General features: G+C 35.4%; 1 protein-coding gene across 1 annotated transcript in view; it reads right to left on the bottom strand.

Moving 5' to 3' along the window:
- Nucleotides 1–1,067: 1,067 nt before the first annotated feature.
- The window catches only part of EPHA3 (EPH receptor A3), a 405,932-nt gene continuing 391,936 nt past the window's right edge, over nucleotides 1,068–15,063 (bottom strand). The window contains exons 16-17 of the mRNA XM_052649018.1: nucleotides 7,371–7,526; nucleotides 1,068–1,173 (exon numbers count right to left, since the gene is read on the bottom strand). Coding sequence (XP_052504978.1) covers nucleotides 1,068–1,173; nucleotides 7,371–7,526 — 262 coding nt within the window. The remainder of the gene's footprint in view (nucleotides 1,174–7,370; nucleotides 7,527–15,063) is intronic.

The following is a 15,063-nucleotide window of genomic DNA, read 5'->3' as shown; positions in this document are numbered from 1 at the left end:
TCCTTTCCAGTGTAGCATTCTCTATTCAGGAGCTCTAATATAGCTCTTTTACCAACGGAGGGAGTTTATGGTCTCCTAAGCACCAGAGCAAGGCAGGTATGCCACTGAAAATCCATTATACACAAGTCGGTGTATCATGCTAAATTAGGAGCACACAGTTTATAATAAATGGGGAGACAAAAATGGGTGGACTCATTCAAACTGTGAGAGATTTGGTTAGTGTATGAGCAAGGAAAGGGTTTTGTTTCTTTTTATATATAGATAGAGATACATATGCATGTATGATTCAAACAATCTGGAAAGAAACGCATCATTTTCCGTGTCTAGTTTATCACGTTTTCTGCTGCTGACAATTTGAGAGAGCATTTGGCATTTGGCTGTCACAAATCCAAATTAAATCATCAATTCATAAATAGAAAACAATAAAAGACACTCAAAAAGAAAATAAATATGTACTTTTCTTCAAAATTAAAACACATTTTTACATGATAATACTTAAGGAGGCTAACAATCAAAAATGTGTAGTACTTAAAACAACTACAAACTTCATTTCTATATGCTTTTTAACAGATAAAAGAGAATAAGACAATGAAAAGGTAGTAAATATGGCCGGATAGTTTGAGGTATGAATTCCTCTATTTTGCTTGCTTTCAAAGAAACAAAATACCTGTTACCGATCTCTTCTGTGTATAAAAATATCACAAGTCTGTTTTTTTGTGGCTACTGAGAAGCACAGCCACCATGCTCATTGCATTATTTCATTTCTTTTGCTTTTGTGATAGTCAGTTTATGAACAATGGCTCTATGCTAGTTCTTTGTCATTTTGCACTGAAGAATTCTGATTTAATCCATCAACTAATATAAAAATGCAATTACAAAACAAAATACACCCACCCACCCATCCACTAAACAACAGGGGAAAATAAAGAGTTTTTAAATTCCATTTTAAGGCATTTTACTCGTATCTGAGTGTCTTATTGGGCTTGGAAAGTCCACCAGTATTTCCAGTGTTGTCATCAGTCTGCAGAGTGATGCCACACCTTCCACTTTCTTCCAGAAATAGCACTTTACACTGGGACTGGACTATTCTTGGATTGTGTTTCTAGAACTTTAATACTACTGATGACCTTCTTCTGTGGCCCAACCACAGTGACACCGACCTTTTTCATGTCGCTGTTAAAAAAAAAAAGAAAATTTCTGGTAAGAATCATGGCCTCCTGGACAGTATGTAAATAAGATATTTTCAATTAAAAAAGCTTGTACAATGACAGATCCCAATGCTCTAGGTATAATTTTCTGATTTTTGTAACATATGTGTAGTACTATATATCCTGATTATTCCACCTTTATCCTTGTGGAAGAATATAGGTTGCAGGTTGAATATAGGAAGTGGGTTGAATAGTGTTCCCCTCAAAATTCCTGTCCATCTGGAACTTCAGGTCCCGCTTAGGGAGTGACTTGACTGATAGATTGTGTTTAAAGTGACACTGTATCAGTTTCTGCATTCCGTTCTTTAGCAACTAACAGACTGTACTTCTCCTGAGGCACCCTCTCTAGGTCCCAGAGCTGCCAGTGGAAAAATATAACTACCTATTGAAGAGGTCATCAGTAGGCCCTTGGTCTACAGTCCTAGGTATATACAGCATCTGAACCAGGGCAAAGAAGAATGAGACCATCTCAAACCCTCCAGACTCGATCAGATTTGCGTTAGCTGAATACTTCATTCAACTCTAGCACCAGAGGCGAAGAATCACCTACTTGAGCTCTACTCAAATTCATGACTCATGACATTGTGTGTACAATAAAATCCTTGTTGCTTTAGCCTTTTAGTTTGGGGAAGTTTGTTGTTCAGCCAGAGATCACTGGAATAATTTCTTTAAAGTATAAAGTTCTTTCAAATTACAAAAAATGGCAAGGATATTTCTCTATCAAAATCATTAGATTTAAAATAGTGAATACTTGGAAACCAGGAATTGCAATAAATATTATAAGAATACATGGAACTTCATTTGAGGGGAGGGGGAAGACTTAGCTAAACATGTGCAAATAATTAATTAAATATTCTTGATTTAAGTAATTAGTTCATATAATCATCTCTTTCAGGTCTTGATCAACTATCCCTCTCTTATGAGATTTCCCTGATGCTCCTACTTCATATTGTAAAACCTCTCTGCACTCATATCTGGACTTCTATTTCTTTTCTTGTTTCATTTTCTTCCGAAGTATTTATCACCATCCAGCATATTGCCCTTTTTTTTTTTTTGGTTTATTTATTTTTTTACTATCTTGTCTCACAAGAAGGTGAATTCCATGTGAACAGGATTCTTGTGGGTTGTACTATGCTTATCAAATACACTCTAAACAATCACTCTCACTTAGCAGGGGTGCAATATGTACTTACTAAAGAATAAATCAGTTGTCCAAACTATATTTATCTGCGAAGCTGACAGACGATTAAGTGTAACTTGGAGTGCTAGGCAAATTGAAAATGGCAAGAAGAAAAAGCACACACATGCAAATGCACACAAAGGTTGGGCTCCTTTATATTGAGCATTAAAGAAAGAATGAAAAATTGGGAATTTAACTACATAGAATTGAACCAAAGGATTTGTTAAAAAGTGAGTTCCCAAGCAATAAAGGTATGCAAGAAGAAAATAGGCAACCACTTAAGAAGCAATTTACATATTATTTAACCATCTGCTGCATAAAATTAATCAAAGCTCAGTTGCATTCCTATTATCTAAGCTGGAAGTGAAATCACAATGCCCTACAGGTTACCCCTGAACCCTGCTGCCATTCAAGGGGCTAATAAATTCTCTATGGATAGCCTGTATTTTGCTTGAGGTCCTCTCTGGTCACAGTCTTTAGCCGCCTTGCTTCACCAGGAAGGCTAATGGGGAGCTATGCTGACATCTCGCTTGCTGCCCTTTGTGTAACTGTGGATAATGAAATCTTCATTTAAGAGTTGTTGTTGTTAGGTTACTAAGTCATGTCCAATTCTTCTGGACCCCTTGGACTGAAGCATGCCAGGCTTCCCTGTCCCTTCCCACACCTAGGTTATCTATGTTGAACCCTGCTTTTGAGAATGCATGCTCCACAGGATTTTGATTCTTTTATAAAGATACCAGGGATCTGTCTTTAAAATGAACAACAAACATTTCTCTACTCATCTTCGAACTATTACAAAGTCAGGTTATGAATTTAAGAACCAGAAAACCAGACAGACACAAATATATGTTATAAATCAATAGATTCTCATCGTTTTTATATTTCTTCTCTCATCTTTCTTCCAATTCTCTCTCTCTCTCTCTCTCTCTCTCTCTCTCTATATATATATATATATATATACATACACACATACATATTATACCTTGCTAATTTTTTTCTATGTCTCCTCTTTTCTGCCTTCTTTATAAGCTTAGAAACAAAATGCAATCATGGGAAGATAGAAAAAATGCTCCAAGGTACTATACTAAATTTCCTGAGGTCATTGAGAAATTTCAGCATAATGAGGGAGTAATACAAGCTTATGATGCTTAACCCTGACTTTTCCTCTAGAATTGAACCACTGATTCTCTGGCCATTGGGAAAAATCAGATATTGCAAGTTCACGGACCAATTTGGGATAAGTCTGAAGGACCAGCCCAGCTTTAGGACTCTTGTTTCAAGTAGTTGGACTGAGTCTTCTTCTTCAGTCCAGTGCTTCCTCATCACTTCTTTATGAATATGTCCCAAGGGTACATGAAGAAATCTGCATAAAACTGTTTCAGATTCAGCATCTGGGAACCCAGTGTAAGCAAGTTGATATGTAGTCTTGTTTCTATTTAATGCAAAGGATTATACTGGAATAGAGAATTACAGTAAACATCCCTGTAGGTCACGCCTTAGCTTGAGCTTTTATGTACCCTCTACTCTCCTCCTCCACCAGAATGTTTTCTACCTACCATGCTGCCATGACTGAAATCTCTCTAAACATCCAGCTGCTGTAGTCTCAGTAACACTCCCTGTATCCTTATCTCATTAGGACTACCCTATTGAGAAGAGCAATGGAAAAGTTCAAGACTAAAGAGCAGTTCAAGATTGAGACCAGAGGTTAATAAGCTATCTGATACTTCAAAGGCAAAAGGATAGGTGATGACACTTTGAAAATGGCATCCAAGGGTGCAGGGTAATGACATACAGCAATTAATCTGCCTCATACCCATTCCCCACACTTAATTTTCTTTCCAGTTTCTATAATCACTCTTGCCCTTTCTTATTCTCTCTTCCCTTCTCACATTAACCTTCCTAAATCCATCCTAGGCTATCAAATAATATTTTTTTAAAAATATGTTGACTAAATAAGACCACACACTTAGAAAAATTTATTTGAAAATTAAGTGATGAGTAGCTGGCATGTAAATGAAATCTCTAAACTAATTGGAATAAGCTAAAATTTTTCACTTCAATATTTATTTGAGTATGAAACACTTGTCCTGTGATTGATAGTTTGGATAGAAAAAGAAAACAAATTTAATATCCTTTCTTAGGTAATAATCTGAAAGTCTTATTCTAAAAGAAATTTTAGTTATTTGGTCAAGGGAATCATTTCTGAATTGAGTCTGGACAACACCAAGAAAATAAGGATTGGAAGGAATCAAATTCAAGCAATACACCTAAGACTGTAAAAGAGAGGATGAAATATAGAGTTAAATATTTTTATAGCATTGAAGATGAAAATGTTGCCTCACTATATTTCCTTAAATGATTAATGTATTAAATATTTTAAAATTCTTATATTTGTGATATAAACAAGGAAGGTGGCATATGAGATAGAGAATGCAGAGAACCAGGAAGTCAACAATACTTTTCAAGGAGTTTTAGGTCAACAGATGTTAATTCTATGTTGACCCTAAATTGAGAAGAAAGGACAGAAGAAAGCACTTTGAAATACAGAGATCTGAAACCAACTGGCTCAGTGTGAAGGGGAAAATCTGAAAAAGCCGAGTATCCTAGGAAAAATCAGCTTTCATCTTGCATATAGACTCACAACTTGTTTAAATAATCATAACCACTAAGTGGAAATATTCCAGCCAGCCCCAAAAGAGCTTACTATCCAATGCTGTACCAGAGACAAACATATTCCTAAGGTGAAAGTATAACAAAGTCTGCCACTTCACCTTTTTAAACAAATAGCATTCTGTCTACATTTGTAGATTAGAATTTCTGACTATATTTAAATTGTGAGCTCGCTGTTAGTCATATTAACAAGGTTCTGCCTCATCCACTTCAATATACTGTTTCATTATCTAAAAGCTCTGGATGTTGATACTTTATTGAGAATAAACATTCGTATAGCTTTGCCTTTGAAAATCTGGCAATGGTGCAGAAATTTTTAGCTTTGTGTTTGTTCTTTGCTATGCTTCTGTGCTCTAAAGCAGGTGTCTTGTATATCATAACCCAAACTATTTACATTATTAGAGTAAGAATTTCTAAAAATATTTAAATATATTAACATATCCTGGGGCTGTGTCTGATCAAAATAACTATCACAGAAACCCAAAGCACGTTGTCTATTGGGTCAGAAGTCTATTCGATAAATACTGTATCCTATTTCAAACAGGAATGCTAGCACGTATTAAGTAGACAAGTGTGAGTTTATATTCTAAGAATAAATTCATCTCTTCAGTATAATATACCCTTTCTGTAGATCCTTTTGTGATGCCTGTGTTTCTGATAAGGATGCTATACTATTAATAGTAAACTCCTTTACCTATTTGTTAGGTGCTTGTATCTCTATTAATTACACTACACACTCCCTTTTGCATCTAATCTATAGCTTTCCAAGTGACTTTATTTAAATGATTGACAAGATGACAAAGTCCTTAGATGCTCGACAACATTTGAATATTCAAATATTGGATATGACTTACAGAAAGTTGAGGGCACTAAAGGGTCTATTTAATGTAATAAAGATCAAAAGGTAGAAGAGTTTGACTCAAAGATGGATACAGTTTCCAAAGAGACTTTACAAGCTACAAAACTGTGGACAATTTTGATGTATCCGTTCCACACAAAAGCTCTTTCTTTGGAGCAGTCCTTTATATTACCCTCAGGAAAGAATGCCTAGAGCTACGTTCACGCTATCTCCCTCCAGCTCCTTTGAAATGAAATGTTTGCTCATGGCAAACATGTCTTTGGAGAAGCCAGTCTATAAGCAGGACTGAGGCCTTCAGAATGTCTCTCCTGGGGACTTAGAATAAAGAGAGTTGGACCCTGGTCAGCTAAATGACATACCAAGGTTGTGCGATCTAGGACTGAGAGAGTCATTTTCAGCTATGTGCATGGAGATACAGAAAAAGTCACTGTATAGAACAAGAAAAAAAAGATGCAGCCTCATTAGAAAGTGAAGTCAACTGTCTCATTCACAGAGTGATGAAGAATATGGTTTCCAGTTTTCACTTCCTATTTCCAGTTAGTAAACTTGGTGAATGAGCATGACTTTTATGGATTATTCACTGGGTTAATTTAATTCCTTATAAACCCCTTCTTCTTAAGGCCATGGGTTTCTCATAGCAAAGAAGTCCTATTACCAAAGGATCGCTATTGTACCACAGGATCCCTAAGATACACGTTTGTGTGTGTGCTCAGTCCTGTCCGACTCTTGGGGGCCCCATGGACTATAGCCCAGGAGGCTCCTCTGCCCTTGGAATTTTCCAGGCAAGAATACCAGAATGGGTTGTCATTTCCTACTGGCTTTTAACATATGAAATTATAAAAGAAAACTCATTAATATTTATCAATTGTGCATTTTCCTCTTTCCAAACTGATCATAAGCCTTTTTAAGGAAAATTATGTCTTAAACTCGCTTATAACTTTATTTTCTAGCATGAGATCACTTAAGAATAGGTGATAGTATAATATAAGTTGTTTTTTAGTATCTTTGAGAACTACTTTTAGACTTTGGCATGTTTCCTTGTATATCAGATTATGCACCTAGTTCTCAAATTTCCATTTCCACAAAGGTTAGGCTTTGTTAAAAATAACAGAAAATCACAAAGGCGGGGATATACAAGTCATCATGCTATATCTGCATACGTTCTAAATTAGAGGCTTGGGTCTGTTGGGATGGGGTATGGGTGTATATCTGGTGGTTTATCTGAAGGTCACAGTTCATGAAGATAGCTTTTGTGGGGACCAAGTGTGAGGGAGGAAGACACATCAACACATCAATCTAGAAGGCATCCTTGAGAAAGAGACCCAGGATCCAGCTCTGGGTTTAGGAGAAAGTTAAGTACCTTAGAGATTCATTTACTCTTTAAATATATTAATTCAAGACATATACGTCCACTAGAAAGTTCAGAATTATTCAGTCAAAAACTTATTCTTACTCTGCAGAAATCTTGGCTATGGTGTCACAAGAACTGTACTCTACGCCTGTGAAGATTTCCTTGCACTGTGCTGTTCGGACACCGTTAAGCCAGTCACCTGTTGTTCGGAAGGTAGTAATGTCGATGTTACTTTGGTCCAGGAGAAGGTTTGAGGGCCTGCAAGAAAATAAAATACCAAAGGGAGAAAGATCAGGAGTCAGCAGAGTTGCTGTGTGTCAAAATTCAACACCAACATCAGCAGGAACTTCCCGACTTCATGTGGCGCTCCTGTTTATTTGTAAAATTTATCTGCCATGAAGCCTTCATCTGCTCAAGCTGGCAGCTTGCAAGAACACTGTGTAATCATCTTGTCTCAGTGCTCCCTTCTCTACTCATGACTGCTTTTTAAATTACTGAAACTTTGCCAGTGAAGAGCATAAATATATCCATACATACTTCTATAATTTAATTTGTTTAACCATTAGCAAAGATGGTGGTAATTTCGGTTGCAGTTAGAGCTGACATGACATTCTGAACACTCTGTTGTCTGCTTTGGTGGATGGATTTGTTTCCAATATTAAATCCTGCCTACTGAATGTTCATCTGCAGACATTGTACAGCTTGCTGTCTAAGGGAAAATTTGAACAATGTAGACTATAATTACAGCAGGATGTAAAGTTCGCACAAATTTAATGTCAAAATATCATTAAAAATAAAAAATTAAAAAGAAATAGAAAACAGTAGATGAGTAACAATAAGTGAAAGTCTAACAACTAGGACAACAACAAATATATTTTATAATATAAATATCTATGTACATATATATGTGTATATATATATATATATACACATACAAAGATAGATGATAGATAGATAGACATTGTGACTATGATTTTTATTGCACAGTATAGTCAGCATTAACAGAATTTTTTCAGTTCAATTACTCAGTCATGTCTGACTCTTTGTGACCCCATGGATTTGCAGCATGCCAGGCCTCCCTCTCCATCACCAACTATCGGAGCTTATTCAAACTCATGTCATCGAGTCGGTCTGCCATCCAAACATCTCATCCTCTGTCATCACCGTCTCCTCCCACCTTCAATCCTTCCCAGCACCAGGGTCTTTTCCAATTAGTTCTTTGCATCAGGTGGCCAAAGTTTTAGAGTTTCAGCTTCAGCATCAGTCCTTCCAATGAATATTCAGGACTGATTTCCTTTAAGATTGACTGGCTGGATCTCCTTGCAGTCCAAGGGACTCTTAAGAGTCTTCTCCAACACCATAGCTCAAAAGCATTAGTTCTTTGGTGCTCAGCTTTCTTTATAGTTCAACTTTCACCACCATACATGACTATGGAAAAACCATAGATTTGACTAGACGGACATTTCTTGGTAAAGTAACATCTCTGCTTTTTAATATGCTGTCTTGTTGGTCATAGCTTTTCTTCCTAGGAGCAAGCGTCTTTTAATTTCATGGCTGCAGTCACCATCTGCAATGATTTTGGAGCCCAAGAAAATAAAATCTGTCACTGTTTCTATTGTTTTCCCATCTGACATGAAGTCATGGGACTGGATACCATGATCTTAGTTTTCTGGATGTTCAGTTTTAAGTCAGCTTCTTCACTCTCCTCTTTCACTTTCATCAAGAGACTCTTTAGTTCTTCTTCACTTTCTGCCATAACGGTGGTGTCATCTGCGTATCTGAGGTTATCAATAACCTCAATATTTCTCCCGGCAATCTTGATTCAAGCTTGTGCTTCATCCAGCCTGGAATTTCATGTGATGTATTCTGCATATAAGTTAAATAAGCAAGGTCACAATATACTACCTTGATGTACTCCTTTCCCGATTTGGAACCATGTTTTCCCGATTTGGTTCCATGTCCAGTTCTAACTGTTGCTTCTTGACCTGTATATAGGTTTCTCAAGAGGCAAGTCAGGTGGTCTGGTATTCCCATCTCTTGACGAGTTTTCCAGTTTGTTGTGATCAACACAGTCAAAGGCTTTGGCATAGTCAATAAGGCAGAAGAAGATGTTTTTCTGGAACTCTATTGCTTTTTCCATGATCCAGGGGATGTTAGCAATTTGATCTCTGGTTCCTCTGCCTTTTCTAAAACCAGCTTGAACATCTGGAAATTCAGTTCACATACTGTTGAAGCCTGGCTTGGAGAATTTTGAGCATTACTTTACTAGCGTGTGAGGTAAGTACAATTGTACAGTAGTTTGCACATTCTTTGGCATTGCCTTTTTTCAGGATTGGAATGAAACCTGACCTTTTCCAGTCCTGTGGCGACTGCTGAGTTTTCCAAATTTGCTGGTATATGGAGTGCAGCACTTTTACAGCATCATCTTTGAGAATTTGAAGTAGCTCAGCTGGAATTCCATCACCTCCACTAGCTTTGTTCATAGTGATGCTTCCTGAGTCCCACTTGACTTCACATTCCAAGATGTCTGGCTCTAGGTGAGTGATCACAACATCGTGGTTATCTGGGTCATGAAGATCTTTTTGGAAAAGTTCTTCTGTGTATTCTTGCCACCTCTTCTTAATATCTTCTGCTTCTGTTAGGTCCATACCATTAGGATTGACTTATATAATTACAGGTCTGACTATACGTCTATGACAAACTGCAAGATCTGGTGACTCAAAGGAACAACAGGGATAAAAAAGAAATGGAGGAAACCATGTTTTCATCTCTGAGGAGCCAAGAGAAGCATCCTATTGGTAAACTGCCTTTGGGTTGTTTTTCCAGCTTTCGGTGATCTCTTTAATTGTCCTGTGACTCATAGAACTGGGACTGGTCACGAGGTAGACACTTGATTATCTTTATCTTTATTCTTTTCTCTTAGTATGGGTGCTTGAGCAAATAGTAGTTATGAAGACCTTTGCTTTGAGATGAACAACAATAATAGCCATAATGATTATGTTGAACAATTATGAACACTAACAATATGCCAGAGACTATACTGGCATAGACTAAGCATAATACACAGACATGAAGGACTTTAATCTTTATGTTAGTTAGACACTGATGCTATGTCCCTACAATTCTTGTGGAAGATGAAACTAAAATTAAGTGACAAATCAGAGTTCTGCCCACATTTAAAAAGAATTTTTTAATTGGGAGATTTCTGTTACTAGTGATGATATTTCTCCAGCTCCACTCCCTAATGTATGAGACATGTGTAAGCATGAGGTCAAGATTCTGATATCTAAACAAACATGTCCTAGATCTGCATGCTGCTGTTGGAAACACATGAGAGACATGTAAATTCATTTGGATTTTGATGGGGAGATATTAAATTTATCTGCTAAAGATAAAGTTTTAATTAAAAATAAGTTTATTTGATAAAAATTATATTTAATACAATTTTAAGGCTGAGTTTAAGAAAACATCGACAGCATGACTATTTGGTTCTACCTGTATTTGCAGGCTCTGTGGAAAATACATATGAGTAGTAACTTCCTTCCTTGTCATGATTTATGAAATGGAGACAGCCGAATGTGGAGGATTTTCAACCTTCTTTCCATTAGACTAAAATCAACCACTTCAATCCTCTTTACCCCAAATGTTTTAATTATAAATAAAAAATTAAAGTATAAGTCACTGGGTTGTGTCTGACTCTTTGAGACCCCATGGACTATACAGTCCATGGAATTTTCCAGGCCAGAGTACTGGAGTGGGTAGCCATTCTCTTATCCAGGGGATCTTCCCAACCCAGGGATCAAACCCAGGTATCCCTCATTGCAGGTGGATTCTTTACCATCTAAGCCACCAGGGAAGCCCAAGAAGACTGGAGTGGGTAGCCTATCCCTTCTCCAGCAGATCTTCCCAACCTAGGAATTGAAAAAGGGTCTCCTGCATTGCAGGGGGATTCTTTACCAACTGAGCTATCAGGGAAACCAAATTAAAGTTATGAAGTTTGTAATTTGTTTTGCTGTGTTACAGTTTAGTTTTAACTAACCCTCACAGATCATCTAAAAGAAAGAATGAGAAATTAAGCATTATTTTACAAAGCATTATCTTTCCTTTAGGAAATCTAGAACATCACAAAATATAAATATAGCATTTTGTAAGTTATTCTCTTCTGGAAAATATACATAAATAATTTTCTATGATTCTTTAAATTACTAATCTGAAAAAAGTTCATTTTTTAAATCATTGAAATTTCTTGTCTGTGTTTTATTTTCTTAAGAATTTGAGAAATTACAGAAATAGATACACATCCAGGTTCCAAAACATGCATAATATTCTTGGGTGGTTTTGCATGACCATCATGAATGAAATATCCTTGGTCACTGGCCAACATTGGATATAATATTGTACCCATTGGATAAGACTTGGAATCAGTAAACAAAATTGATAGGTGCAGCATTAAATCAGGCGTGAGGAAATTTTCTAAGCAAAATGAAGTGAGACCTAGAAAGGAGACAACAAAATGTTGGACAATCTACAGGCATGCACACACACTCATATACACTCACACCCTACAGCTTGCATTTCTACAGTAGCTGAAGCACAGACTAATCTAATGTTGACTTTTGTCAACTCCGGGTCCCATGAATAGCAATCCTTTTTTATTTATGAGCTTGTGGGTGTGAAGAATCAAACCTCAAGACATTTATTCAGAATATTTACGAAGTGTGCCTAATAGCAAAATGCAGAGTTTTTCTTTCTCAATTCAAAATGGTTTGTATTTTTAAACTCAACAATATAGTCAGACTCAACAAGAATTTGGAAAAAATTAGTACAAACAAATTGAAATAAAACAGGACGGGTGGATTAGGGATTAGAGTGACCCCAACTGAGTCTTTCTGTTTAGTACTTGGATCAAAGTATGAGGAAGACAAAGAATGACCTAATTTTAATGCCAGTGACCTCAGAATAACCAGCCCTGCAAAGTATCATTTTTCCACTTCCAGGATTTCTCTGGGGAATTCAAATAAAAATTGGTTCTTTTCCTCCTCCGAGAGGACATCTGGAGAGTTTATCAATGGATAGGAATTTGTCTCTCACTGTGAAGAGCCTGTGATGTCTCTTCATGCGCACCAGGGGAATGTAGGCTTTTTGAGCAGCTGCAAGCATTGGAGTTTTTTTAGACCTAGCCCCAGACATTGGGTCTGAAGGGGAAATTTATAGGCTGGGTGATGTGCACTGTGAGCTCACACTTTTACTAGACAAATTAGATAGGTTTCAATCCGTGCAGCTGTAAACGATGTCCTGCAGAGTTCCACCTGATCTTTTACAGCTTTTCATAAATCAGTACCTACTGGCCGCAGACTGCAGTCATTAAAAAGAAATCATGGAAATTACATGTTTGCTCAGGGGAAGCAAAAAATAACTTTCCTCCCTTTCTTTCTCCCTCCTTGGATTTTGGTTTGTGAATTATTCTTTTGTGGATTTTCATACTGTTGCTTTAAAGAGGTACACATATATTTTCTTCCCACCAACTCTTACTTTATCTGTAAATGCTCATAACAATTAGCACCAGATACTTGGGACAAATGTCAATAAGTAACTGCTAGTCCCAGGAATATCTTCTTATAATGATTTTATTTTGGTATTGCACTAGAATTCTAACTCTGAAATTGAATGTTAAGTTATTCTTTTATAATATAGAGAGACTCCTTTGGGTTTACAAAGGGCTTTATTTTTTATGTATTAAAAATAATGATTTATATATATTTCTTGAGTGAATAAGTAGATGCCTACTGAGTCTAAAAGTAAATATTAGTGATGTTGAAGATGTATTCTATCCCACTATAATTATGTGCTTTTTGTCTGTTGTTGTGAGTTGTTTCTCAGCAGCAAAATGTTAATTATATCTATATTTATTGATATTATTGCCTGAGAATGGTAATATACTTTTCAATTCCTTTTATAATCTGTTGTTAATATTTGAGTCTTATTGTATTTCAAGGGAAAACTTGTGTATTTGCCAAATTTCTAAATGTGAATTTATGATCATTTTCATCTTTTTATCCTTAATATAAGAAATTCCAAACAGGCTTAAATAAATTTAACTTGTCGTCAGTAACTAAAAATAATTTTGAGTACATATAGTTCCCAACAGGAGACTAGTATATAAATGATACATTAAAGAGGAGTAAAGTCATTGTGTTTATTTTAATTGTGTCTAGACCTTAAGGACAAAATCTTAGCAGTTATAGCTATGACATCTGGTTTAATTTCTCCCAATGGTAAAATTACTTGCTTTGGTTTTTAAGATTAAAAAAAAGAGAGAGATCACCTGAGTATTTGGAATATTTGTTTTCTTCTAAAATGTTCTATATCATATTTGTTCAGTAAGGAAAGTCACCCTGTCAGTTTCAGAATTAGAGGTCAAAGTCATTTTGAGAAATAGATTGTTTTTTGGTCCTTAGACTTCTACTAAAGTATATAATATTTGTTAAAAAAGAAGTAGACATTCTCTAAAAGAAATATATTTGTTCTCTTAGAGATCAGTAGCATTTGTTAATGTTAATTTAGTGCCATTAACGGGGAAAAATTACAAGTACTGCTTATTTTTGTTCTTATTTATTCTGCAACTTAATGAAGATAAACCCCTACAAAGTTAGCAATAAGAATTAGCACAATGAAACAATATATTTTAAATCATTTCAATTAAATTAACTAAGTATAATTGACTCTTAAGAATATTATTCTAAGTATTTAAAATATATCGTTTAAGTCTTTAGACTATAAATCAGGTTACCTTCATTTAGAACCTCATTCTAAAAATATTGAATGTATTATATCATTCTGTATGCCCAAAATTTATATTCTAAGATTTATGATAGTATTGATGAATCCAATGACATGGCATTTGAAAATTTTGTGAATTTAAAGTCATTTCTCTATTTCATTTTATAGACATAAATATCCCAAAATAAAGGTATCTTCTGTCTGAATAGAAATGAATGAATTCATCTGTCATGTTTCTTTATTTTTAGTCTTTACAATTTTTAAATTTATCGACATTTATAAAATTAATACAATGAATTTATTTAAATCTAGGTGCCATATTTCATACATTTTATATATGTAAAATTAGTTGTTTATTATATGATACATAAATATGATATAATATGTATTACATATATATACAAAATATAAAACTAATCTTCACTATAGTTTCTTTAAAAAGTGAATTTTGCTTACTTTTTAATCTGTATAACAAAAACAAAGAGCTGACTCACTGGAAGAGACCCTGATGCTGGCAAAGACTGAGGGCAGAGGAGAAGCAGGTGACAGAGGATGAGATGGTTATATAGCACCACTGACTCAATGGACATGAGCAGGAGAAAACTCCAGGAGATAGTGAAGGACAGGGAAGCCTGGCATGCTGTAGTTCATGGGGTTGCAAAGAATCAGATATGCCTTAGCAACTGAACAACAAATAACAAAAACGTATTATAAAGTAAGAGAAAATTTATCTTTCTAAGACCACTTTCTATTTAATTTTATAGCAGCAATTTCTATCAAGAACTTCTTTAAGAAAGATTTTTCCATTTCTTATAAAAGGAAGAGCTCTATTTTTACCCTTTTATACATGTGCATTATGACTATATTTTTCTATATTTATCAAAAGCATTATTTTTGCATTGTATTTTCTTTTTCATCATCCCAGTTATAACTAAATCTCTTAAAATGTACTTCCTCTATCATTCTAAAAAAATCAAATCAACTATCTAAAAAAAACTCAATGTCCTTCTCATTG

Source organism: Budorcas taxicolor, chromosome 1, assembly GCF_023091745.1.
Source record: "Budorcas taxicolor isolate Tak-1 chromosome 1, Takin1.1, whole genome shotgun sequence".
NCBI lineage: Eukaryota > Metazoa > Chordata > Mammalia > Artiodactyla > Bovidae > Budorcas > Budorcas taxicolor.
The sequence above is the reverse complement of the archived record's forward strand: the minus strand, read 5'-3'. Positions and strand labels throughout refer to the sequence as shown.